Source organism: Danio rerio, chromosome 24, assembly GCF_052040795.2.
Source record: "Danio rerio strain M-AB ecotype USA chromosome 24, GRCz13ab, whole genome shotgun sequence".
In the NCBI taxonomy this organism is placed as follows: Eukaryota; Metazoa; Chordata; class Actinopteri; order Cypriniformes; family Danionidae; genus Danio; species Danio rerio.
The window spans coordinates 6421690-6447914 of record NC_141044.1 but is presented as its reverse complement, the minus strand read 5'-3'; the positions used below and the strand labels follow the sequence as shown (position 1 = coordinate 6447914).

The following is a 26225-nucleotide window of genomic DNA, read 5'->3' as shown; positions in this document are numbered from 1 at the left end:
ACCCTTGATAAATAAGAGACTAAGCCGAAGGAAAATTAATAAATGAACAACGATTAAGTATTTGGTACATTTTTTAATGCTGAATGACAATTGAAGATTATTTCACCCATATTTTATCATTTTAAAAGTTATATATAACATTAAAGAAGACACTTCACTTGGATTCGGTGGTTTCCATGTATATCAAACCACTTTTGTGAATGTAGTTTAATGCCAAAATGTGACATCTTGTCCCTCATATTACTGAAAAATGTGCTTACTGGATGCTGCGACTGACCAACTAGATCTCTTTACAAGTTTCCAAAGGGTCCTATTATTAATAAACATTTATTAAACATATTAACGTTATTTCAGTGATTCAGTTTCATTAGTATTGAAATTTTACAAATAAATATAATTTGATTAAGATATAGCTGATAAGTTGTGCAGATTTTCAATATTTTTGGGTCAAATCTCCATCATCTATACCAGTGGTTCCCAAACTTTTTTCTGTGTGCACCCCTTCTAATATTTGACACCTGTCAAACACCCCTTTCTCTGATTAAACTCCACATTTTTAACTACAATAACTAAATACACTTTCTCTGCAATTTCTCTGTTTCCGCCTAAGCCTCTTCACCTCATTCGTTATCCTCCTAGTGCATATAATCAATGTCACTGCACATCTCCATAGAAGAGGCCGATGTAGATGGTTCATCCCTAGAGTACTTGGCTTCTTTAAAGTGGCAGTTTTTAACCAGGTGTTCATTTTGATGATGATAGTACGCCAAAAAAAAAAAAAAAAAAAAAACTAAGAATGTACTATCACTTAGCACCTAATGGGAAAGAGCAAGGCTATTGTGGCACAGACGTGGAACAGCGAGATGAGTGAGTATGCATAGGTTGCAAGTTACACTTTCTAATGTGATTTCTCTATGTCTCTCTCTCTCTCTCTCTCTGTGTGTGAATTTCTTTTCTCCTGAAAATATGATGTAACGTTTACCCAAGATTAAGGCATAAAAATAATAAAAGATACAATTTTCAGCTTTTACAAACATTCTCTCGCGCACTCCTGGTGGTCACACTGTGCACCCCAGTTTGGGAACGGCTGATCTATACTGTTAGATCACACAGTTTTACTTTTGCATTTGAACCTATCATAAACCCAAGATAGAGCGGTTGAGTAAATGTGGTCTGGACTCTGTGGATGAGGCTCATTGTGTCAGAGACGCCGTAGAAGGACAGCGTTCCTGCAGTGTGATCCACATACACTCCTATTCTACTGCTGGACAACACAGGGAGAACAGTCTCTTTTCTATTGTGATAATAACTGCATGTGGAGGACGAGCATAGTAACATCCATGAATGATCGTTAAATCCAAACAGACACTCATTGCTTTCTCCCTTCCTCCTGATGCTCTTATATGCCACTGCTACAAACATCCCTTCACTCCACTCAATCTCACAGTAAGAGCGTCTATACAAACTCTCTCTACACAACACCTGAGTGTAAAAATCGAATCTGTCAGGATGATCAGGATACTGCTGGAGTGTGTTTGTGAAAGAAACCAGTGTGTTCCTCTCAGACAGAAGGAGGGTTTTATTCACTGTGTTCGGATCCAGAGAGAGCAGACGGGAATCTAAGGAAGAGAAAATACAGAAGACTTAATTCACAATAGTTTGAGTGAGAATCTATTTATTTTATAGCCTACAAGATCACTAATATCTGAAACTTTGATGTCAAATGTGTTTATTTAAACATGTTTGATTCGCAGGTAGGGTTAGGGAGTGTAATATACAGTTTGTAAAGTGTGTATGGGAAATGTGTGTGATTTACATTGTAGGAAGTCATGTCTGGTTTCAGGGTCTGTGTGAGCAAACATAAACAAATACAAATTCAGTGTAATATTATGATCTATATTATAAGTAAATCTATAACCGAATGTCTGTTATTTACCTCCTACTGAGATCTTTTTAATCTCTTGTCTGCAGAAATCCTCTAGTTTCTCCTTTAATTTAGAAACAGATTTCCCCACATGATCAAGAGAGAGGAGAGAGCTGATAGTGATGCTGGAAACATCTGCTGATCCAGGAGAGACTGAGAAAGACTGGAAACTCTACAGGAGGAAAATACACAACAAATACACAGAAGAGTTTAGCAGAAATTAAATAGATGAAGCTCCAAATATATATATATATATATATATATATATATATATATATATATATATATATATATATATATATATATATATAATTGAGTTATTGACATATTGTAATTAAATGAAAACTTTGACTTGTGTCGTTTGTAGTGGACCTGTGTTTTCATGAATTTTCTTTCTTTTTTTTTTAGCTACTCAAGTCCTATTGTACTGTTCAGTGGGCATCCTGGGCTTTCTAGTGATATGTCATTTGATTGGCTGGCATGCTAGGAACCACGTCTTACACTGCATCCAAAATGGCCGACATACAAAAAAGCACATTTTAAGGAGAGAGGTATGTAAAATGTTGCTTTTAAAATGTCTTTTACTATTATTATAACATATATATTTGTTTATTAAAGTGTCAGGAACAATACATTTAGCTTTCAGAGCTGATAACTTGTTTGTGTTTTAAAATATCATCCTTTGTTAAATGTCAACTATAGTGGACACCGCAACACGTTCCAAAACAGTTTAGGGCTAGTAATCAGGTAAATTGGTTAATTAATCACGTGATTTGAAACAGGTGATGTCAACAGCTGATTTTAATTATGATTTGTTACAAAAGCAGCCTCAAAGAAAGGTCTAGTTCTTTAGGAGCAAAGATGGGCCGAGGATCACCAGTTTGCCAACAGATACGTGAGAAAATTATTAAAATGTTTAAAAACAATGTTTCTCAGAGAAAGATAGGAAGACATTTGTATATTTTACCTTCAACAGTGCAGAACATAATTAAAAGATTCATAGAATCTGGAGTATTTCAGTGCATAAAGGACAAGTGTGCAAGCTTAAGCTGAACAACCGTGATCTCAGATCCCTCAGGCGGCACTGCATCAAGAATCTTCATCTATACGCCATATTATCACATGGGCTCAGGACTATAAATCTTTGTCAAGTACCGCAATAGGTAGTAACATCCACAAATGCCATGTTTGTGTTTGCTATAATCTTATAGATGTAAATGATCTGTTACCTGCAGGAACTGTATGTGATCAAGTGTGTTTGAAAACTGCTCCAGCATAGTGTTTCTCCTTTTCAGATCATCAATCTCCTTCTCCAGTTTCTTCATGAGATCTTCAGCTTGACTCACTGCAGTCTTTTCCTGATCTCTGATCAGCTGTGTGATCTCAGAGCGGCGTCTCTCAATGGAGTGGATGAGTTGAGTAAAGATGCTCTCAGTGTCCTCCACTGCTGCCTGTGCAGAGCGCTGTTAAACACATCACAGTCAGCTCTTACTGCTGCTCACACACTCAACACGAGTCTCAAACTCTTCCTCTGTCTGTCAGCTGATGTTCTTCATCTCAAACTCACCTTATGAGAGTCCACAGCCTGTCTCAGATCCTGAAGCTTCTTCTCTTGCTCCTGGATTCTATCTTGATATTGTCTTTGTGTCTCTTTCAGAATCCTCTGTAACCACACATTTCAGTAAAATTATATGTTAACAGAAATATTAAATATTTCATTTGTTAGGTCAACAGTGCCCCCTAAACTTCAAAAACTAACCGAGGCTGAATTTCATGTACTTCTACAAAATTCGGTAAAAGCAAACATTATGCCCAAAAAAAGCTTTGTCATTTCTGGTGTTGCAGTTTAACTAACTCCTACAATACGGCTTATCAGGAGGAGTCTGAATGTAACTCAAATCGCACCAAACCTGCCTTCCATTTCCTTTATTCATTTTCTATTTCCACTATGCTCTCAGACATCCATGCATTTTCAGATTACACGCAGTTACAGGTGATCTCGATGAATTAGAACAAGGAAGCTCAAACTTGTTCCTAGAGGATTGTTGTCCTGCAGAGTTTAGCTCCAGCTTTCAACACACCTTAGGAAGTTTCTAGTATTCCTAATAAGAGCTAGATTAGCCGGATCGGGTATGTTTAATTAGGGTTGGAGCCAAACTCTGCAGGACTTTGACCCTCCTGATTCAAGCTTGGCAACCCTTAATCTTATAAATGATGTAGATTTATTACACACAGAGAGATATTTAATAATTTTGATGAATATGGCTTACAGCTAATGAAAACCCAAAATTTGTAATCTCCGAAAATTTGAATATTAGCCAACTTGACCATAATAAAAAAGGCTAACACAGAAATGTTGGACGACTGAAAAGTATGAACGTGTAGGACTTAATGTCTATTTCTTCAGCAATGTGACGTGGCATGGAGACGATTGCTGCGTCCGAAATTGCGTACTTTCTTACTATATATTACGCTAAAAACACTAAGTGAGCTGAACAATATGTGAGAAATAGCCGGATGACCTTCCAGGTGGCTAAGAAATCTGGCCCAGATTCTGCATAAAGCTGGCACAGCAGGTGTTCATCCAGGACTGGCATACAGCATGTAGGCCAAATATGACCTGGGTTTGGTAGATCATCTTTAAGGCAGCAAACAAGACTTGGGCCAGATATCAAATGTAGTATTTGGACCAGATGTTTAAAATTTATATGTGGGCCATGTAAGTTTGGCTTATATTCACCCCCATTTTTTAGTGGGTATTTTAGTGTAATTTCAAGAGGATCACGTGCTTATGATCAACACGGCTGGCTCCTTATTAGCTCTGTAATCTGCTTTATTAGATGATTACGGAAGCATTATAAATAATCTAAGTTTTTCACTCCAGTTATCTTCGTCTTGGCCCAGATATGGTCTACGTTTGGTCCTTGTATGGAAGCCAGATTCATGTCCGTAATTCACTGCTGCATGTGGGCCATGCAAATGCTGATTGTATGGGCCAGATCTAGGCCAGAGAAATTTTGCTATGTGGGCTACCAATTCTGGCGAGATTCTGAAGTGATTTCAGTGATGCACCGCGAGAGAATTCATGAATAGGAGTGAAGCGACACAACTGACGTGGGTCATGTGATCATGACAAAATGGCGGATGTCGTATGTTCGAGTTCCATTCATACTGCTCACATTCATACTGTATAGAATGTGCTTTTCTAATGGCTGAGTAGTAAATTCAAATTCAAATGCAGAATACTAAGTACACTGAAAGAAAGTATTCAGAGAAGATTCCTTGCATTTACTCATTTTTATGTTAAGTGGTTGTAAACAATTTGTTTGTATTGAATTTAAACAAACAAATTAAGTTGAACATTATTAAACTTAATTTGTTTAAATTCAACACAAATAAATTGTTTGCAACAGTTCCGCATGCAACACTTTTTTTCAGTGTAGTAGGCAATTTCGGACGCAGTCTGTGGCACTGCTGGGGTGTTGTGAAGCCCAGATTGCTTTAAAAGCAGCCTTCAGTGCTTTTGCGGTGGATCTGGTGTCTCAAATTTTCCTCTCATAATATCCCACACACCTTTTACTTCCTTACTTCTGTTGCACACAAAAGAAGACAATTGAAGGAATGTTGGAAACAAGTAACCATTGACTTCCATAGTATTTAAAGTCAGCGGTTACAGGTTTTCAGCTTTTAGGCAGATTTTGACACATGGATGCTGGTTAGGCTGCTTTATTTCTTCTTCCTGACCACCAAATAACCAGCTAAAACCAGGTCACCACCAGCAAAACCCAGCTATAACTTAAACCATCACACACTCTGCTAATTTACATGAAAGCAAAAAACAGGCTCACGGTATAGACATGTACTGCATGTACTGGACTCCTATTATTCAACTATGCCTAGGTAAACCCAAATATTCTTTATAGGGCAGCTTTAATCTTGTATTTAATCTGGGTTAACTCATACCTGTTTCTCTGTCCTCTCAGCTGCAGCCGTCACAGTGTCATGGTTTTTGTGTTCATCCATCACACACAGATAACACACACACTGCTGGTCAGTCCTGCAGTAGATTGTCAGCGGTTCTTCATGTTTTGTGCAGATCATCTCTTGTAGTCGTCCAGTGGCGTCAGTCAGTTTGTGTTTCTTGCTGCTGTATAAATTCTGATGTTGCTGCAGGTGATGTTGACAGTAAGAGTTCAGACACACTAGACAGGACTTGACAGCTTTGTGTTTTCTTCCAGTACAGACGTCACACTCCGCATCTCCAGATCCAGCATAACAGTCTGCAGTTTGGAGTCTTGTTGTCTTCAGTTTCTCCAGCATTTCAGCAAGTAATACATTGTTATTTAAAGCAGGTCTTGGAGTGAATGTCCGTCTGCACTGAGGACAGCGGTAAACTCTCTTCTGATCCTCCAGATTCCAGCAGTCTGTAATGCAGCTCATACAGAACCTGTGTCCACAGGAAAGGGTGACTGGATCCTTCAGATCCAGACAGATTGAACAGCTGAACTCCTGATCCCATGAGACACTTGATTCTGCCATTATAACACAAGATCCAAAAGAAAGACAGACACGTTAATCTCAACAGCTCTTCAGTTTCAATTTACCAGAAAGATAAAGTATTTCCTGGTTCTGCATCTGTCAGACCTGTCAAAACAGGCGTGTCTGATTTTATGAGTCCATGTGACTGTATTGACTTCAAAGTTTAAGATCATAACTAAAATGATAGTTCACACAAAACAGAATATAGAGCTATTATTGATTGCCTTAAAACATGCAGTATTATTCAATATGTTCACCTGATTTGAGTACGCAACAGAACACTGCACATCATATAGCCTAAAATTACATTGATTTCAAAGTAAAACGTCATGCAATCTGTAGTTCTGTTGTTGTTCTTTTAATTATTAGGAAATATTCATATATTGCAATTTTTAATGTCAGAAAATCACAGACAGGGTTAGTATTAGACTTGTGTTTACTGACAAACTCTGAGAGGGGCCTGGATGCAGAGCTGGTGCAGTGCAAACTGAGCTGCATCCAATGCATTTTAATTCACTCATCTAATCCCACCCCTAACCCTACCCATCACCGTGACGTCACTCACTCCATTGAGTGCATTCTGTGTGACATTGCATGGCTGAGTGATGCAATCTCAGCTTGTATCATTAAGGCTGCATCCAGATACTATTGCAAACTCTGGATGGTCGCAGATGAGGATATTGCAACTTCACAGTCAATAGTAAGTAGGAGAAGCCCCATTTGCATTTATTTATTTATTTATTTATTTATTTATTTATTTATTTATTTATTGTTTTGTATTTACATGTCCCTGGAGAGGAAGATAGATGGAGAAAAATAAAGATAAAGAATATCTGTGGCAGTTGTGCAGGTTCGATCTGTAGCGAATCTCCTCCACGGTGAAAAGACAATTTGTGACCAAATACTATATGGCGCAATTTTACAGTAATTGTAAATAACTTGCAGAAAGAAAGCAAAGGATTTTCATGATTCTTTATGAATTTTTGTATGCAACATTTTGCGCCATATAGAGTTGCTTTAAAATGGTAACAGCTGAGGGAATTATATATTGTAAATAATGATAGGCTATATAAACATATACTTGAATATATTAATAAATGAACATTAACAATGAGCTGGAGTGTTTGCGATCATATTATTATGGCTGTTCTGAAAGCCTTTAATGTGTTGCACACATGGCTATTCTCTCAATTTTCGCAGGGCCGGTGCAGACCCACAGGCCTGATATTTTCCAAATAGTAGTAATAATAACAATAACAACAATATTAATATTAATAAAAGTACTAAAATAATAATTATTATTAGTAGTATAACTATAATAATAATATAATAATAATAATTAATAGGCTACATACATAAAAAGCAAAAAAAAGTCGTGATCACGACATAACAACTTTTGTTATGTCGTGATCACGACTTAGTTTTCTCTTAATCTCGCCTTAACAAAAACGCTCGCGTGCTCATGATTAATGTAGATTCTTTACTATATTTATGTATATGATTATATATCTTTTTTTACAACAATATTCTCTCAACTTTTGCCATTTTAAAGCAACTCATGGTGCAATTTTAAAGTAGCCTTTTTGTAAATAACATGCAGAAAGGAAGCAAATACGATCTTCATCTTTCTTTAAAATTTAATATGCAGCATTTTGTGCCATGAAGAGTTGCTTTAAACTGGTAACAGTTGAGGGAACATTATTGTAAATAATGATATATAAAGATATACATAAAAATATTAACAAATGAACATTAACAAATGAGCTCGAGCGTTTGCGTTCATATTATTATGGCTGTTCTGAATGTCTTTAATGTGTTGCACACATGGCTATTCACTCCCTGTTCGCATGCAGGGCTGGTGCAGACCCACAGGCCAGATATTGGCCATTGTTGTTGTTATTACTGTTATTAGTATTAACAACAACAACAACAACAACAACAATTAATATTAATAAAATTACTACTACTACCACTACTACTACTAATAATAATAATATTAACAACTATAATAATAATAATTAATAGGCTACATAAATAAAAAGCAAAAATAAAAAAAAATAAAAAAATAAGTCGTGATCACGACATAACAACTTTTTGTTATGTCGTGATCACGACTTAGATATCTCGTGATCTCGACATAACGAAAAGTTGTTATGTCGTGATCACGACTTAATTATCTCTTGATCTCGCCATAACAAAATCGCTCGCGTGCTCATGATTATTGTAGCCTGCATTCATTATTATATTATATATCTTTATTTACAACAATATTTCCTTAACTTTTGCAGTTTTAAAGCAACTCTTTATGGCGCCATTTTAAAGTAATTGTAAATAACTTGCAGAAAGGAAGCAAATAAGCAGGATCTTCATCTTTCTTCATAATTTATTATGCAGCATTTTGCACCATATGTTGCTTTAAAATGGTAACAGTTGCCGGAATATTATTGCAAATAATGATATATAAAGATATACATGAAATTAATAATAAATGAACATTAACAATGTGCTTGAGCCATCTTTATATTGCTGTTCTGAACGTCTTTAATGTGTTGCACACATATTCACTCCCTGTTCGCAGGGCCGGTGCAGACCCACAGGCCAGATATTTTCCAAATAGTAGTAATAATAACAATAACAACAATATTAATAATTATAAAATACAACTACTACTAATAATAATACTGCTATTAATTATTATATTAATAACTATAATAATAATAATAATAATAATAATAATAATAATAATAATAAAAAGGCTACATAAATAAAAAGCAAAAAATAAGTCGTGATCACGACATAACAACTTTTGTTATGTCGAGATCACGACTTAATTATCTCGTGATCTCGACATAACAAAAAGTTGTTATGTCGTGATCACGACTTAGTTTTCTCTTGATCTCGCCTTAACAAAAACGCTCGCGTGCTCATGAGATTCATTATTATATTCATGTATATGATTATATATCTTTATTTACAATAATATTCTCTCAACTTTTGCTATTTTAAAGCAACTGGCGTAATTTTAAAGTAGCCTTTTTGTAAATAACTTGCAGAAAGGAAGCAAATATGATCTTCATCTTTCTTTAAAATTTAATATGCAGCATTTTGTGCCATGAAGAGTTGCTTTAAACTGGTAACAGTTGAGGGAATATTATTGTAAATAATGACATATAAATATATACATAAAAATATTAACAAATGAACATTAACAAATGAGCTCGAGCGTTTGCGTTCATATTATTATGGCTGTTCTGAATGTCTTTAATGTGTTGCACACATGGCTATTCACTCCCTGTTCGCATGCAGGGCTGGTGCAGACCCACAGGCCAGATATTGGCCATTGTTGTTGTTATTACTGTTATTAGTATTAATAACAACAACAACAACAACAATATTAATATTAATAAAATTACTACTACTACCACTACTACTACTAATAATAATAATATTAACAACTATAATAATAATAATTAATAGGCTACATAAATAAAAAGCAAAACATAAAAAAAAATAAATAAAAATAAGTCGTGATCACGACATAACAACTTTTTGTTATGTCGTGATCACGACTTAAATATCTCGTGATCTCGACATAACGAAAAGTTGCTATGTCGTGATCACGACTTAGATATCTCGTGATCTCGACATAACGAAAAGTTGTTATGTCGTGATCACGACTTAATTATCTCTTGATCTCGCCTTAACAAAATCGCTCGCGTGCTCATGATTATTGTAGCCTGCATTCATTATTATATTATATATCTTTATTTACAACAATATTTTTTCTTAACTTTTGCAGTTTTAAAGCAACTCTTTATGGCGCAATTTTAAAGTAATTGTAAATAACTTGCAGAAAGGAAGCAAATAAGCAGGATCTTCATCTTTCTTCATATTTATTATGCAGCATTTTGCACCATTTGCTTTAAAATGGTAACAGTTGCCGGAATATTATTGCAAATAATGATATATAAAGATATACATGAAATTAATAATAAATGAACATTAACAATGTGCTTGAGCCATCTTTATATTGCTGTTCTGAACGTCTTTAATGTGTTGCACACATATTCACTCCCTGTTCGCAGGGCCGGTGCAGACCCACAGGCCAGATATTTTCCAAATAGTAGTAATAATAACAATAACAACAATATTAATAATTATAAAATACAACTACTACTAATAATAATACTGCTATTAATTATTATATTAATAACTATAATAATAATAATAATAATAATAATAATAATAATAATAATAAAAAGGCTACATAAATAAAAAGCAAAAAATAAGTCGTGATCACGACATAACAACTTTTGTTATGTCGAGATCACGACTTAATTATCTCGTGATCTCGATATAACGAAAAGTTGTTATGTCGTGATAACGACTTAGTTTTCTCTTGATCTCGCCTTAACAAAAACGCTCGCGTGCTCATGAGATTCATTATTATATTCATGTATATGATTATATATCTTTATTTACAACAATATTCTCTCAACTTTTGCCATTTTAAAGCAACTCTATGGCGTAATTTTAAAGTAGCCTTTTTGTAACTAACTTGCAGGAACGAAGCAAATACGATCTTCATCTTTCTTTAATATACAGCATTTTGTGCCATGAAGAGTTGCTTTAAACTGGTAACAGTTAAGGGAATATTATTGTAAATAATGATATATAAAGATATACATGAAAATATTAACAAATTAACATTAACAAATGAGCTCGAGCGTTTGCGTTCATATTATTATGGCTGTTCTGAATGTCTTTAATGTGTTGCACATATGGCTATTCAATCCCTGTTCGCAGGGCTGGTGCAGACCCACAGGCTAGATATTGGCCATTGTTGTTGTTATTACTATTAATAACAACAACAACAACAACATTAATATTAATAAAATTACAACTACTACCACTACTACTACTACTAATAATATTATTAACAACTATAATAATAATAATTAATAGGCTACATAAATAAAAAGCACAAAATAAAAAAATAAAAATAAGTCGTGATCACGACATAACAACTTTTTGTTATGTCGTGATCACGACTTAATTATCTCGTGATCTCGACATAACGAAAAGTTGTTATGTCGTGATCACGACTTAGTTTTCTCTTGCTCTCGCCTTAACAAAAACGCTCGCGTGCTCATGAGATTCATTATTATATTCATGTATATGATTATATATCTTTATTTACAACAATATTCTCTCAACTTTTGCCATTTTAAAGCAACTGGCGTAATTTTAAAGTAGCCTTTTTGTAAATAACTTGCAGAAAGGAAGCAAATACGATCTTCATCTTTCTTTAAAATTTAATATGCAGCATTTTGTGCCATGAAGAGTTGCTTTAAACTGGTAACAGTTGAGGGAATATTATTGTAAATAATGACATATAAATATATACATAAAAATATTAACAAATGAACATTAACAAATGAGCTCGAGCGTTTGCGTTCATATTATTATGGCTGTTCTGAATGTCTTTAATGTGTTGCACACATGGCTATTCACTCCCTGTTCGCATGCAGGGCTGGTGCAGACCCACAGGCCAGATATTGGCCATTGTTGTTGTTATTACTGTTATTAGTATTAATAACAACAACAACAACAACAATATTAATATTAATAAAATTACTACTACTACCACTACTACTACTACTAATAATAATATTAACAACTATAATAATAATAATTAATAGGCTACATAAATAAAAAGCAAAAAAATAAAAATAAAAATAAGTCGTGATCACGACATAACAACTTTTTGTTATGTCGTGATCACGACTTAAATATCTCGTGATCTCGACATAACGAAAAGTTGTTATGTCGTGATCACGACTTAGATATCTCGTGATCTCGACATAACGAAAAGTTGTTATGTCGTGATCACGACTTAATTATCTCTTGATCTCGCCTTAACAAAATCGCTCGCGTGCTCATGATTATTGTAGCCTGCATTCATTATTATATTATATATCTTTATTTACAACAATATTTTTTCTTAACTTTTGCAGTTTTAAAGCAACTCTTTATGGCGCAATTTTAAAGTAATTGTAAATAACTTGCAGAAAGGAAGCAAATAAGCAGGATCTTCATCTATCTTCATATTTATTATGCAGCATTTTGCACCATTTGCTTTAAAATGGTAACAGTTGCCAGAATATTATTGCAAATAATGATATATAAAGATATACATGAAATGAATAATAAATGAACATTAACAATGTGCTTGAGCCATCTTTATATTGCTGTTCTGAACGTCTTTAATGTGTTGCACACATATTCACTCCCTGTTCGCAGGGCCGGTGCAGACCCACAGGCCAGATATTTTCCAAATAGTAGTAATAATAACAATAACAACAATATTAATAATTATAAAATACAACTACTAATAATAATAATACTGCTATTAATTATTATATTAATAACTATAATAATAATAATAATAATAATAATAATAATAATAATAATAATAATAATTAAAAGGCTACATAAATAAAAAGCAAAAAATAAGTCGTGATCACGACATAACAACTTCTGTTATGTCGAGATCACGACTTAATTATCTCGTGATCTCGACATAACGAAAAGTTGTTATGTCGTGATAACGACTTAGTTTTCTCTTGATCTCGCCTTAACAAAAACGCTCGCGTGCTCATGAGATTCATTATTATATTCATGTATATGATTATATATCTTTATTTACAACAATATTCTCTCAACTTTTGCCATTTTAAAGCAACTCTATGGCGTAATTTTAAAGTAGCCTTTTTGTAACTAACTTGCAGGAACGAAGCAAATACGATCTTCATCTTTCTTTAATATACAGCATTTTGTGCCATGAAGAGTTGCTTTAAACTGGTAACAGTTAAGGGAATATTATTGTAAATAATGATATATAAAGATATACATGAAAATATTAACAAATTAACATTAACAAATGAGCTCGAGCGTTTGCGTTCATATTATTATGGCTGTTCTGAATGTCTTTAATGTGTTGCACATATGGCTATTCAATCCCTGTTCGCAGGGCTGGTGCAGACCCACAGGCTAGATATTGGCCATTGTTGTTGTTATTACTGTTATTAGTATTAATAACAACAACAACAACAACAACATTAATATTAATAAAATTACTACTACTACCACTACTACTACTAATAATAATATTATTAACAACTATAATAATAATAATTAATAGGCTACATAAATAAAAAGCACAAAATAAAAAAAATAAAAAATAAAAATAAGTCGTGATCACGACATAACAACTTTTTTGTTATATCGTGATCACGACTTAATTATCTCGTGATCTCGACATAACGAAAAGTTGTTATGTCGTGATCACGACTTAATTATCTCTTGATCTCGCCATAACAAAATCGCTCGCGTGCTCATGATTATTGTAGCCTGCATTCATTATTATATTATATATCTTTATTTACAACAATATTTCCTTAACTTTTGCAGTTTTAAAGCAACTCTTTATGGCGCAATTTTAAAGTAATTGTAAATAACTTGCAGAAAGGAAGCAAATAAGCAGGATCTTCATCTTTCTTCATAATTTATTATGCAGCATTTTGCACCATATGTTGCTTTAAAATGGTAACAGTTGCCGGAATATTATTGCAAATAATGATATATAAAGATATACAAATTAATAACGAATGAACATTAACAATGTGCTTGAGCCATCTTTATATTGCTGTTCTGAACGTCTTTAATGTGTTGCACACATATTCACTCCCTGTTCGCAGGGCCGGTGTAGACCCACAGGCCAGATATTTTCCAAATAGTAGTAATAATAACAATACCAACAATATTAATAATTATAAAATTACTACTACTACTTATAATAATACTATTAATAATTATATTAATAACTATAATAATAATAATAATAATAATAATAATAATAATAATAATAATAATAATAATAATTAACAGGCTACATAAATAAAAAGTAAAAAAATAAGTCGTGATCACGACATAACAACTTTTGTTATGTCGAGATCACGACTTAATTATCCCGTGATCTCGACATAACAACTTTTCGTTATGTCGTGATCACGACTTAAATATCTCGTGATCTCGACATAACGAAAAGTTGTTATGTCGTGATCACGACTTAAATATCTCGTGATCTCGACAAAACAAAAGTTGTTATGTCGTGATCACGACTTAGATATCTCGTGATCACGACTTAATTATCTCGTGATCTCGACATAACGAAAAGTTGTTATGTCGTGATCACGACTTAATTTTGATCTTGACATAACGAAAACGCTCGCGTGCTCATGATTAATGTAGATTCATTATTATATTCATGTATATGATTATAAATCTTTATTAACAACAATATTCCCTTAACGTTTGCCATTTTAAAGCAACTCTATATGGCGCAAAGTTGTAAATAACTTGCCGAAAGGAAGCAAAGCATCTTCATCATTCTTCATAATTTATAAATGCAGCATTTTGCGCCATAAAGAGCTTTAAAATGCCAACAGTTGAATGAATAGTATATTGTAAATAATGATATAGCCTACCATTTACATGATGAAGAATGTACATTAAGCACGAGCGTTTTTGATCATATTCGAGAAAAAAATTCTTACTGCAAGGCCTCAGGACTTCAGTAGCATTTGATGTGCTTAACGTTTATTTAAAATCACATGTGTATATTAAATTGTACATAGACATGTTTACCACCTGTATTCTCTCGGCTGAAAGCATAGCCTGGGACAAGATTACTTATTATCACAGTAAACGGCAGGTGGCGGTATATTTCTGCGGCTCTCCATCCTCCACCATCTCCAAGAAGAAGAACAACAAAGAAAGAGAACATTAACGTTACTAGCAATATGCACAGGTTAGCTAGTCGCTTTATAATAAGTGTTCATTTCAGATTTTACAGACATGGAAATAATCATTTGGCATCCGTGAAATAAGGAGAAAGAGCACCTCCTCCGGTCATTATTCCCATGAACAGCATGTTTGATTTAAAGTGTGAGAGCTCTTCAGGTGAAGAGGAGGAAGAGACGGAGGCAGGAGACCCCGCTTTAACAGCACAGATATCCAGATGTGCAAACGTATCATCAGCGGATTTGGACTTATTGGAACACACCCGGAACGAGTCTAGTACTGTAAAGCAAACCATATGGGCTGTTAACTGTTTTAAAGCCTGGCTGCGGGAAAAGCAGCTGACCATAGACTTTAAAACGGCCGATAAATCGGAGGTAAACACAATCCTCCGCGAGTTTTATGGATCTATTCGGACCAGCAAAGGAGAGCTGTACGGGATCAGCAGCTACGTCGGTCTCCGGGCTGGACTCAACCGGTACGTTAACGACCCTCCGGTCAACCGTGCGTGGAATCTGATGCAGGACGCTGAGTTCAGGTCTGCTAACAATGTTTTCAAAGGCGTGGTCAAGCAGATCCGTCGCTCCGGTAGGGATATAACAACACACTACCCACCAATTACCCCTGAAGACCAACACATCCTCAAACATTCAACTGCACTGGACCCTGGGAACCCAAAGGGCTTGTTGTATAAGGTGTGGTATGACATCCAGTTGCATTTTGGGCTCAGGGGTAAGGAGGGCAACCGACACCTGCAGCCAGACACATTTGCTCTGAACCTGGACCAAAACGGATTTAAATACTTCACCATGGCACTACACGAGGAACCGAAGAACATGCCGGAGAAGGACAAGAAGAAGCGGAAGGCTATGTTTGAAGAGCCGGGGAATCCGCTGTGTCCTGTTGCGTCTCTGGAGAAATACCTGAGGAAAATCCCAGCCGACGCTAAAGCTCTCTATCTGCAGCCCAAAAGGAGCTATTTCCTCAGTGATGAGATCTGGTATACTGGACTCCCACTGGGAGTCAATCATTTGTCCCAAATGCTGCCCAAAATATGCAAAGAGGCAGGCACGAGAACGATATACACTAACCACAGTCTGAGGATAACAGCGATTCAGAGACTGAACGAACCGAGGGAGATCATGGCAGTTTGTTTACAAAGGTAATACTGGTAATAATAGTGGCTTTGCTTGTAAACAGAGGACTTTGCACTGGGTTTGTAAAGCCAAATCATGTTAAACAACTCTTTTATTTCACATTCAAATGAATGATTCATCTAGAAAGGAAAACTGTCATCTTGCTTTTTATCTTGTATTTTGTGAAACACAATCCATATACGTTCTGAATGCCAAAAACTAGATTTGTTCAGGCAACAATCAAAATATTCTTCAAAATAGCTTTTTGCATTCCACATAATACAGTCATGCAGTAAACAATGACACAATTTTCATTTTGGAGACATTTATTACTTAGTTATAACTATATAAATAGGAAATTTTGCTTAAATATGTATATTTTTTATTATTTAATTATCCTTAATTTATTCCATACCTGAACGGCTTACTATCTTCTGTCAGGGTTCATACGGTCATGGAAAACCTGGAAAAGTCATGGAATTTTAACATGGCATTTTCCAGGCCTGAAAAATTTTTAGAAAAACTGAAAAACCCACAAAGTTTTGGAAAAGTCATGGAAATTAATTGAACATATATCTGTATACTTGAATTTGGGCTGCACGATATTGGAAAAATCTGACATTGCGTTATTTTGTATTTCTGTGATGTATATTGCGATGTGAATATAATTTCAACAGATGATTTAACAGGTTTATTTGGGTTGATTGGAGGGATTTTGTAGAAAAGTGAATCTCGAATAACATATAACAAATACAATTACAAGCATAGATAAATAAAACATAGTAAAGATAAAAGTGAATTATGGTTTTCAGGTATTCACTATTCAGGTACAGATATTGAATAATCAACACTGCATAGTCTTCTTTGTATATTATTTAATCTTTATTAAAGTCACAAAAAATTCTTGTGGCTGGATGTTTTAAAATTTGAAATATTGAAGCGTTCACACAGTCACAGGCCTTAAAAGGACAGTCCACAAAAAATGAAAATAATATACTCGCTCTTTACTCACACTTCACTTGTTTCAAATCAATACTATAGGAGTTATTAAATTCTACTATTTTGTATTAATTTAAAAAAAGAAAACTCATAAATGTTTGAAACATTAATTCATTATACTGTATGAATAATGTTTCTTAAAATCAGCATTTAGTAAATAAACTATAAGTTAAAATGTCGCCAATATTCCCGGTTCAAACCTAAAGTGGCGATGAGGTCTTAAAATATATGTCTTCAAAGAGGTCTTATAAGCTATTGACTTTCACTCTTAGATTACTGTATATAACCTGTACACCTTCAAACCTACCCATACTACTAAACCTGTCACCAAACAAAAAGTTTGAAAGCACGTCCTCATTTTAAAAGACCTTCTTAATGACTAACTCAATTTCTTTATTAGTCTTGCATGAAATATCAGTGAATGTGAGTGTAAAATAATGTAAAATAATAAAACTGATGATGATGTTTTTTTTGAAGTGTTCCAGTTGAGATTACCACCCAGTGGCCTTCACTGCAGGAACCCACCCCATACTCTCCTGCCAGTGAGATCGACTCCAGTTCTGCCAAACAGGAGAGTCCTGTGAACAGTAACAGCAACAGTTGGGTGAAACAGGAGCCGGAGGTTAATGCAATCCAGTGGGAAGACAGGAACTTTGAGCCTGCCATTCAAGTTGAGAAGGACAACAATGTGAACAGTGCTGTCTCCAGTACAGTATATTTGATTTCTTAAGAATCTGAGTTAATGAATAGTAGTTATGGATATGATGGGACTTGGATAAATGACTTTTTTGTTTCTTAGCAGAGACGCCTTCGATGGAGGGTCTACCCAGCAGTGTTATGCTAACCATCACTAAACTTCAGTGCTTACTGGAGAGCAAACAGGAAAGGATCGAAGCTCTGGAAAGACAAGTGCAAGACCTAATGGAGGATCGCAAGTTCCTCCGCGCACAAATCGAGAACCTCACTGGTGCTTGTCTTATTTCAGTGCCTGAAGGTGAAACCAAAATACACACGTTTTTAGTACAAAAACATGCAAACTGTTTTTAGGATTGTCACAATACTGGAATTTGATACCAATCAGTACTAAAATTTTACAAACGCCCCTTTCCCACAAGCATTTGAGCGCTATTAAGCAAGTTTTTAAACCCTGCTGTTTGTCATTGTGTTCACATGCTCAACAGAAATGACTGTGATTGGCCGTGAAGGTCATCGCTTCACTGAACTCACCGCTGTTTACTGAGTGTAATCACAGATACAGGGACACTGCAGCATTTCAAAGTCACGTCAATCAGCTGGGCTGTCTATAAGCTGACATACGAGTTTAATGGTTACACTCATTAAACAGCCGTGAGTTCAGTAAACCGATGGCCTTTACGGCCAATCACAGTCATTTCCGTTGAGCACGTGAACACTTTCACAAATCAGAAGTGTTCAGAAGGTCTCAACAGCGCTCAAATGTTCGTGGGAAATGGATGGTTTTAAAGTTTAGAATCAATTAGTATCAAATTCCAGTATCGTGACAACCATAACTGTCTTACCATACGTTCACACCGAAAGCGGCGAGAGCATCAAAGTAGTCGTAAGTCATTCCTTTTCAATCAGATCCGGTGGCGATAAGCGGCGAGGAACAGCGTGGCGAGAAGCAGCGTAGCGCGTCTTCGCTGGTGTAGGCGTAGAGGAAAGTTTAAATCAAGTTAACTTTATGGTAATGAGCTATGATGCGGTTCGGCGGCAAGCAATCAGAATGAAGAAGTCCACCGCTTGAGAGGAGTTCAGAGAACACAGACCTGTGAACTTTGGTTCCGACCACAGTTGTTCCTAAGGTTTTAATCGTTGCGGTCGCCGGATTTTCAATTATTTACAATGTTTTTTTACAGGAACATGCATTAGTGTTTTATATATATATATATATATATATCTTTAAAAATCGTGAATCTCATGTGACAGTACAAAACAGTATTGCTGCTTCAGGATATTTCAGACATAAGGACATATTGGATAATTAAGTGGAGCAAAGCCAAACCACATGCAACTTGATCTTTCATTCCTAAATTAATTTGATATCAAGTGTGCATCATTTTCACGCTAGAAAGCATGTTTATGCAGGAATGTAACTGATATGCTGCAACGCCCCCTTTAAATACGAGATCAATGTAGCGAATTCTGACACTCTCGCCGCCAGAACTGAAGGCAGACAGCGTTGTCGCCAGGGCGGCCAGAGCGACTTTGGATGCTCTCACCGCCTTCAGTTTGAATGCACAGTTATATAGAGACTTGATTTAATTTCGAAATTGATTGATTGAAACTTCTGTGTTCCAACAGAAAACATAAATTTTAAGACACTGCATTTTGTTTAGTTGCTTAGTCATGTATAATATATAATTGTCATTTTAAAGTGGTAGATTATAAATTTTTGGGGGGTTATCTCTATAGCGCTTTTACAATGTAGATTGTGTCAAAGCAGCCTAACACAGAAGTTCTAGTTAACTGAAACTGTGTCAGTCCAGTTGTCAGAGTTTATTTTCAGTTTAGTTTATTTCAGTGTGGTTTAATTTTCACTGCTGAAAGTCTGAACACTCAAGAGGAAATCCATCTATGCGCAGTTCCACAATGTGGACAAAGTGAAGGAAAAAACTTGACAGAAACCAGGCTCAGTTGGCCACGACCAGAGAACAATACATGTTTTTAAGATTATCCACAACCTAAGATTTTCCCTGATGGCACCATTGAAAGCGACATTTGGCAATGGCACAAGTGACCAAGTGTTTGTCTTTTGGTTTCCCTTTGTTAAAAGAAAAAAAAACAAAACAGTTACTGGACCCACAAATGCAAAAATGCATTGGTTTGGTTTGTTGTGTGCAGTTTTTTGGTCCAAATGCTAGCCGATGTTATGGTGTGTCCTGTCCATAAGAAATATAACTAGGATTATGTATACCTTCAGTTTGGAAAGACCCAAGGTCAACTTGTTCAAAGAGTAAAAGATCAATGTCACAGATTTTAAATCTTATAACTATAATCTTATAAACATAACCATAGAAATAACTTGTTATGCTAGTCGATATTAGGATTGTCCTGTCACGCGATGGATGTTCCATTTCTAATTATAACTGTTCATATACTCTTGTTTTTTCCATTTCTGAAATCCTACAGCAAGTACATCATTGATCTCGGAGTCCAGGTCACGTAAAAGACGGCGAAAGAGCTCATCCAGCTCATACATCAACGATGAGTGCTTCACCGATGAATCCAGCAGCACATCGTCATCTGAAGAGTCTAGCAGCATGAGGAAAAAGAGACGCCATAAGAAGAAGAGGAAGAGAGGTACACGTCTTGACAAGTAGCACGGATGTTCTTTCAGTGGCTAGATTGTTCATAAATTTGCCTTTGCTGTACAAGATCCCTTGTGAAAAAGTAAAGCCTTAAATTGAATACTTCAATAATATATATTAAAGATAATACTGCCATCCAAACAAGGCAAAGTACAGTAACTACATGTCTGGTCAAAAGCAAAGGTCTAAAATGGGCTGTCACATTTGTTCTGTCTACAAGTTCCATTTCATCCCGTTCAGAGAAACAAGAGTCTCAAACTCCCAGTAACTCCAAAATCCAAGCTAATACCAAGGCAAATCACAGTAAGTGATACTGCAGTCCTCCTTTGTAGCTGTGACACACACACAGAGCCAATCAGCTAGCCTATCATGGTGCAAATCTGTGACCAAACAATGGTTGAACTCACATTAAAATGCAAATATTTTAAAAGACCAGTAAGGAACAAGATTCTAGCCTAAATTTGAAGTTAAGTTAAAAGATGAAGCAGCACACAAATATTTTAGTTTAATACTTCGGTAGTGGTAGTCAGCGGGTGAGAGTGCAGTGCAGTTTATCGAGGTTGTACCGCTGGATCGCGTCTCACTATAGTTGTTAAATGCGATATTTAAATAATCTTGTCTCTATCTAACTATCTTTTACTGTAAATCTGTCTATATAACATGTCACAGCATCAGTAGACTGCTTCAATCTTTCGCTTTCACCCTTAGTAGTTTTAGTATAACCTCAGATACTGTTGGTTGGTTGCTGTTGGTTGTTCACCTTTTTTACCAACCAAGTTTGTTGACGCTGTTGTAATGACACAGATCACTCTGCCTATTCATGTCAGAGTCCCGCGAAAAAAAGTGATTGACAGGTTGTAACTTGTGTGTAACTTATCTTTATTTATTTATGATTTGGTTATGGGTAAAACAAAGACCTTGCAGGTCCGGTAGTTGAAACATTATGCTACAAATAATTAATTAGTTATGAATTAATTATTTATTTTTAAATAATTATTCCACCATCCACTTACGATGATAATGCCATCGTCCATCGCAATGTTTTACATTGGACACATCGTACGATGCCAAATTGGTCAACATTGCTCAAACCTACTTGAAATATGGTTTGAGTGTTTAATGTACTTACAAGCATTTAAGGTAAACAAAATTACATACGTTATGTTAATTTGAAGCATGACAAAAAAATAAAACCATTTAAAATGTATTTTACGTGTCTCTTTTTGAGATTATTATATGCAAGAAGAATCGTAAAAGTGTGATGTTTTAATTATATTTATGTTTTCTGAGTTCTCTCACAATGTAAATAACTACACATTTAATACAATTATCAGTCTTTTTCACAAGGGATTCATTTGCGGAAGATGCTTTTTTAACAATAACCACATGCAAAATTGAACGTTTAAAAACAGAGGTCTAAATTCTAATAGATTTGAGCTGTATTTTAATCTCTTTCCAACAGGATACGTTCCCCAGTGTGACTAGGTCTTGATTCGCCTTCATCAAGAAAAAGAAGAAGAGCATGAGTAGGGTTTCCTGCTATAAGGTTCACAGGGCCCAGGTCAGTTTTTACAAGCAGACCTCCATGTGCCAATAAGTACAGTAGGCTGCACTGTGAAAGAGTTTTTTGGGTCGTCCAGTGCTTCTGTTTGACCCTCACTGCCTGTGTCCCGAACATGTATCAGGGTCTGATCAGGCGTTGTGAGGAAACACATGTCAAGCAGTGTGTTCCGTCCGTTGAGCTGTTCAGATGATCAATATTTACAGTCCGGAAAAGATTCATTGATTCTGAGCCTCATTCTAGGGGATTTACAGTATCAGTTCATGTGAGTGAGATCATTTTTTGTTTAAATACTCAAGTTATTAAGTTATAACCGTTTATCAAATGTAACTTTACAGGGGTTGGACAATAAAACTGAATCCGCCTGGTTGTAGACCACAGTAATTCATTAGTATGGTGTAGATCCTCCTTTTGCGGACAGTACAGAATTAATTGATCTTGGTAATGACAGATACACGTTCTGCCCTGTGGTCAGAAGGGTTTTTGAACTATTTTTCTTGTGTGGACAATAATAGTGGCCAAGTAACTCTTAAGCTTCTCCAAAACACCACAAAGTGGCTCAATAATATTTAATCTGGTGATTGTGCAGGACTTCACTTTCAAACCACTTTGTCACCAGTCTTGCTGTGTGTATTGGTGATGATCCTGTTACATGGCTCCACCTTTAGGGTATGATGTTTGAACCACTCTGTCCTCCAGAATAGTTTGGTAGTCCTTGGCAGTGATGCGCCTATGTAGCCAGTATTAACCTAGGGAATGCCATTATATTGCAGCACATACCATCACTGATCCACCTCATGCTTCACACTGGGGATGCAACAGTCCGGGTGGTACGCTTCTTTGGGGCATGTCGTGTCCACATCTAAACTCTCCCGGATATGGATGTTAAAAGACAGTAAAGGTGGACTCATGAGAGAACAATACTTGTTTCACATTGTCCACAGCCCAATATTTTTGCTGCTGGAACCATTGAAACCGATGTTTGGGATTGGCATGTGTGACTAAAGGTTTGACTATAGCAGCCAAACCATGCGGATCTCCCAAACAGGATACCAATCCAATAGCACCTGGACATCCCTTTCAGACAGGTTCCTATTGCGTCCACAGCTAGTCCTGTTGTATGTAATGGTTTTTCTTTGGGGTATACTGACAATACTTTAAATACCATGGCTCTTAATACATCACAAAGACTTGCTGTCTTGATCAGAGATGTACTAGCAGGCTGTACACCATTAATTTGTTCTCTTTTGAGTCACCTAGTGTTGTGTGCATTGCAAAATTGTAAGCAAAACTGTCTTATTCTTCTACCATTTAAACCTTCACCTTACTGGTGGAATGTGCAATCAATGAATATTGGCCACCAGGCTAGTTTGATTAAGCCATAAAAACCTCCAACACTAAATTAACCAGTGTTTCAGTTTCAATGTCCTACCCCTGTACTTGCATGTCCTTATGTACAGATTTCAAATCTTGTTTTAAGACTAAGCGTTCTGAACAAGTCTTCCGGATTGACTTATAAATTGAATCCTTTTCAAGAAGGACTGAGCAGATGGTTCAGGAAGGACAGAGAAGATGGATGCATCTGGAGAACTGTTTCTTACCACCTCTTGAGTTCTGAACGCACAAGACTGATGTTCATGTTTGACACTAGAGGGAGCCATTGGTACCATTGCGCTGCTGAGCCCCAGAGGTAAACAAAAGTAAGCAATGGTGTTGAAACCTCTTTCTACATGATTAATCTCTTACTCTTTTATTTATTAAATGAGTCTTTATGTGCGAGTCTGTTTGAGGTTTTAGAGGTTTGTGTAAACGCGCTGATCTTGTGCATATTTTTGCGTACAGCAGCAGTGTGAAACATCATCCAATTCAATCATAAAGCCCTGATTACACGTGTATGCGTGGATTGTTTGAATCAGTCTGAATTTCTTTATTACACAATAACATAACAATAATATGTTCCATTTAGCCTTTTTAAAGGGATAATTTAGCCAAAAGTGAAAGTTTACTCGCTATTACAAACCCTCAATTGGTTTCAGACCTTTATAGATTTCTTTTTTTTTTCCTTTTGAAAACAAAATAAGGTTATTTGAAGAAAACTGGCAGCCATTGACATCCATAGAAGGAAAAACAAATACTATGGAAGTTATCGGGTGATCCCTTTAACTTCTGGCTCATTGAGTCTACTGTCCTGCAGAGCTTGCGACGGCATTTTAGCCTTTCAATTTCACAACAACGGCTGTCTAGAGCCTAAAACATGCTATTTGTTTAGACTATCAGAATACACTGTAAAAAAAAGCAGGGTTTTACACAATTCATGTAGTCCCAGCATAAATTGATTTCGTGAACATAACACATTTAAGTGGATTGAATATAAAACAATTGAGTTGTCCCAAGAAATCTCAAGAATCTTATTTCAACACATTTTATATTAGTAGTTTTAACAAGATGCAAAAATTGTTTTGAGTGCACTCAACTGTAACAACAATCCTGGTCTAGCCTATGTGTATTTAAAAATGTATGGTTGGTGAAAACAATTCTTTATTTGGAGTATTCATTAAAGAGAATACACATACCACCCTAATTGCAAATTAACTTCATTGAGATTTTAATGTCTGCATTTTTTGGACACTTAAATATCCTATTAGGCTGCTGCGGGAGGATTTGTGTAGCAAGCGTAAAAGAGAATACAAAAGCAACACATTTATTGCTGTAAATCGCATGGCGTTTGCTAAACCGGCCGACCGGTTTACACCAAGAACACAGCTACAACTCTTTCAAGTGGTTACAAAAGACTCCACAACAACATCCAAGGAACTGCAGACCTCACTTGCCTCAGTTAAGCAAAGTGTTCATGACTCCACCATAAGAAAGAGACTGGGCAAAAATGGTTTGCATGGTAGAGTTTCTAGACCAAAACCACTGCTGAGCAAAAATAACATAAAAGCTCGTCTCAGTTTTGCAAGAAAACACCTTGATGATTCTGAAGACTTTTGGGAAATTACTATGGACTGATGAGACAGAACTTTTTGGTAGGGATGTGTCCTATAAAGTGTGGCATTTCAGAAAAAGAACATACCAACAGTAAAATATTGTGGTGGTAGTGTGATGGTCTGGGGCTGCTTTGCTCTTCAGGACCTGGAAGACTTGCAGTGATAAATGGGACCATGATTTCTGCTCTGTACCAAAATATCCTGAAGGAGAATATCCGGCCGTCTGTTAGTGACCTCAAGCTGAATCGAACTTAGGTTCTAGTGCAGGACAGTGATCCAATGCACACCAGCAAGTCCATTTCTTAATGGCTGAAGAAAAACAAAATGAAGACTTTGGAGTGGCCTAGTCAAAGTACTGACCTAAATCAAATTAAGATATTGCATCGCCTTAAAAGTAGATGTTCATGCCCGAAAACTCTCCAATGTGGATGAATTGCAACAAATCGGCAAAGATGAGTGGATCATTATTCCTCCACAGTGCTGTAACAAACTCATTGCAAGTTATTGAAAACACTTGATTGCATTTGTTGGTTTTAAGGGTGACCCAATGAGTTACTAGTTTTAGGGGCAAACACTTTTTCCACAAAGTGGTTATTTTATATTTTGTTGTCCCCTACTAATAAAAACCATTTCAAAACTGCTTGATTGCATTTCGTTTACTTACGTTGTCTTTGACTAATATTTTCATTTGTTTCATGACCGGACACATAAAAATGCTGCCTTAATAAGAATTAATTAGAAGTTTGTAGAGTGGATGTTACTAATTTGACTGTAAATAACTGCTTCTTTGTGCCAGCCATATTTATTTCCCAACACATGTTCCAAAGTGTTCCATTACAGTTGTAGGAAGATATTACTGTTCTTTTAAAAAAAAATATATATATT

The 26225-nt window shown here is 35.7% G+C and overlaps 2 protein-coding genes across 26 annotated transcripts; one reads left to right on the top strand and one right to left on the bottom strand.

Annotated features, from left to right (window-relative positions):
• Positions 1–56: 56 nt before the first annotated feature.
• LOC100006839 (tripartite motif-containing protein 16) lies at positions 57–16441 on the bottom strand. Of its 2 annotated transcripts, XM_087309083.1 has the most exons (7): positions 15176–16441; positions 5888–6456; positions 3492–3587; positions 3154–3387; positions 1937–2096; positions 1817–1846; positions 57–1619 (listed from the first exon to the last, which is right to left on the bottom strand). In XM_087309083.1, the coding sequence occupies exons 1-7, from the start codon at positions 15309–15311 to the stop codon at positions 1093–1095; spliced, it is 1752 nt and encodes a 583-aa protein (XP_087165209.1). In that variant the 5' UTR covers positions 15312–16441; the 3' UTR covers positions 57–1092. The 2 variants fall into 2 exon arrangements, with proteins under 2 accessions (XP_087165209.1, XP_087165210.1); XM_087309084.1 differs by lacking the exon at positions 15176–16441 and having other exon boundaries at positions 5888–6797.
• On the top strand, positions 15290–25980 carry zgc:174877. 24 transcript variants are annotated; one of them, XR_015524547.1, is made up of 8 exons: positions 15290–16487; positions 17938–18167; positions 18263–18454; positions 20611–20781; positions 21030–21092; positions 22252–22350; positions 22475–22615; positions 23887–25980. XR_015524547.1 is itself a non-coding variant. In XM_087308833.1 (6 exons), exons 1-6 carry the CDS (start codon positions 15448–15450, stop codon positions 22272–22274), a joined length of 1719 nt encoding a protein of 572 aa, XP_087164959.1. In that variant the 5' UTR covers positions 15290–15447; the 3' UTR covers positions 22275–25980.
• The last annotated feature ends 245 nt before the right edge of the window (positions 25981–26225 follow it).

Bases quoted from the DNA above. Each gene is read 5' to 3' on its own strand.
- LOC100006839 (XM_087309083.1), bottom strand. From the start codon at position 15,311: ATGTTCTCTTTCTTTGTTGTTCTTCTTCTTGGAGATGGTGGAGGATGG. The intron at 6,457-15,175 runs GTGGTAAACATG...TTATAATGGCAG, and splicing joins TTTCAGCCGAGAGAATACAG to AATCAAGTGTCTCATGGGAT. The intron at 3,588-5,887 runs GTATGAGTTAAC...GTGTGGTTACAG, and splicing joins CTGAGAGGACAGAGAAACAG to AGGATTCTGAAAGAGACACA.
- zgc:174877 (XM_087308832.1), top strand. From the start codon at position 15,448: ATGAACAGCATGTTTGATTTAAAGTGTGAGAGCTCTTCAGGTGAAGAG. The intron at 18,455-20,610 runs GTGAAACCAAAA...GAAATCCTACAG, and splicing joins TCTTATTTCAGTGCCTGAAG to CAAGTACATCATTGATCTCG. The intron at 21,093-22,251 runs GTAAGTGATACT...TCTTTCCAACAG, and splicing joins TAATACCAAGGCAAATCACA to GATACGTTCCCCAGTGTGAC.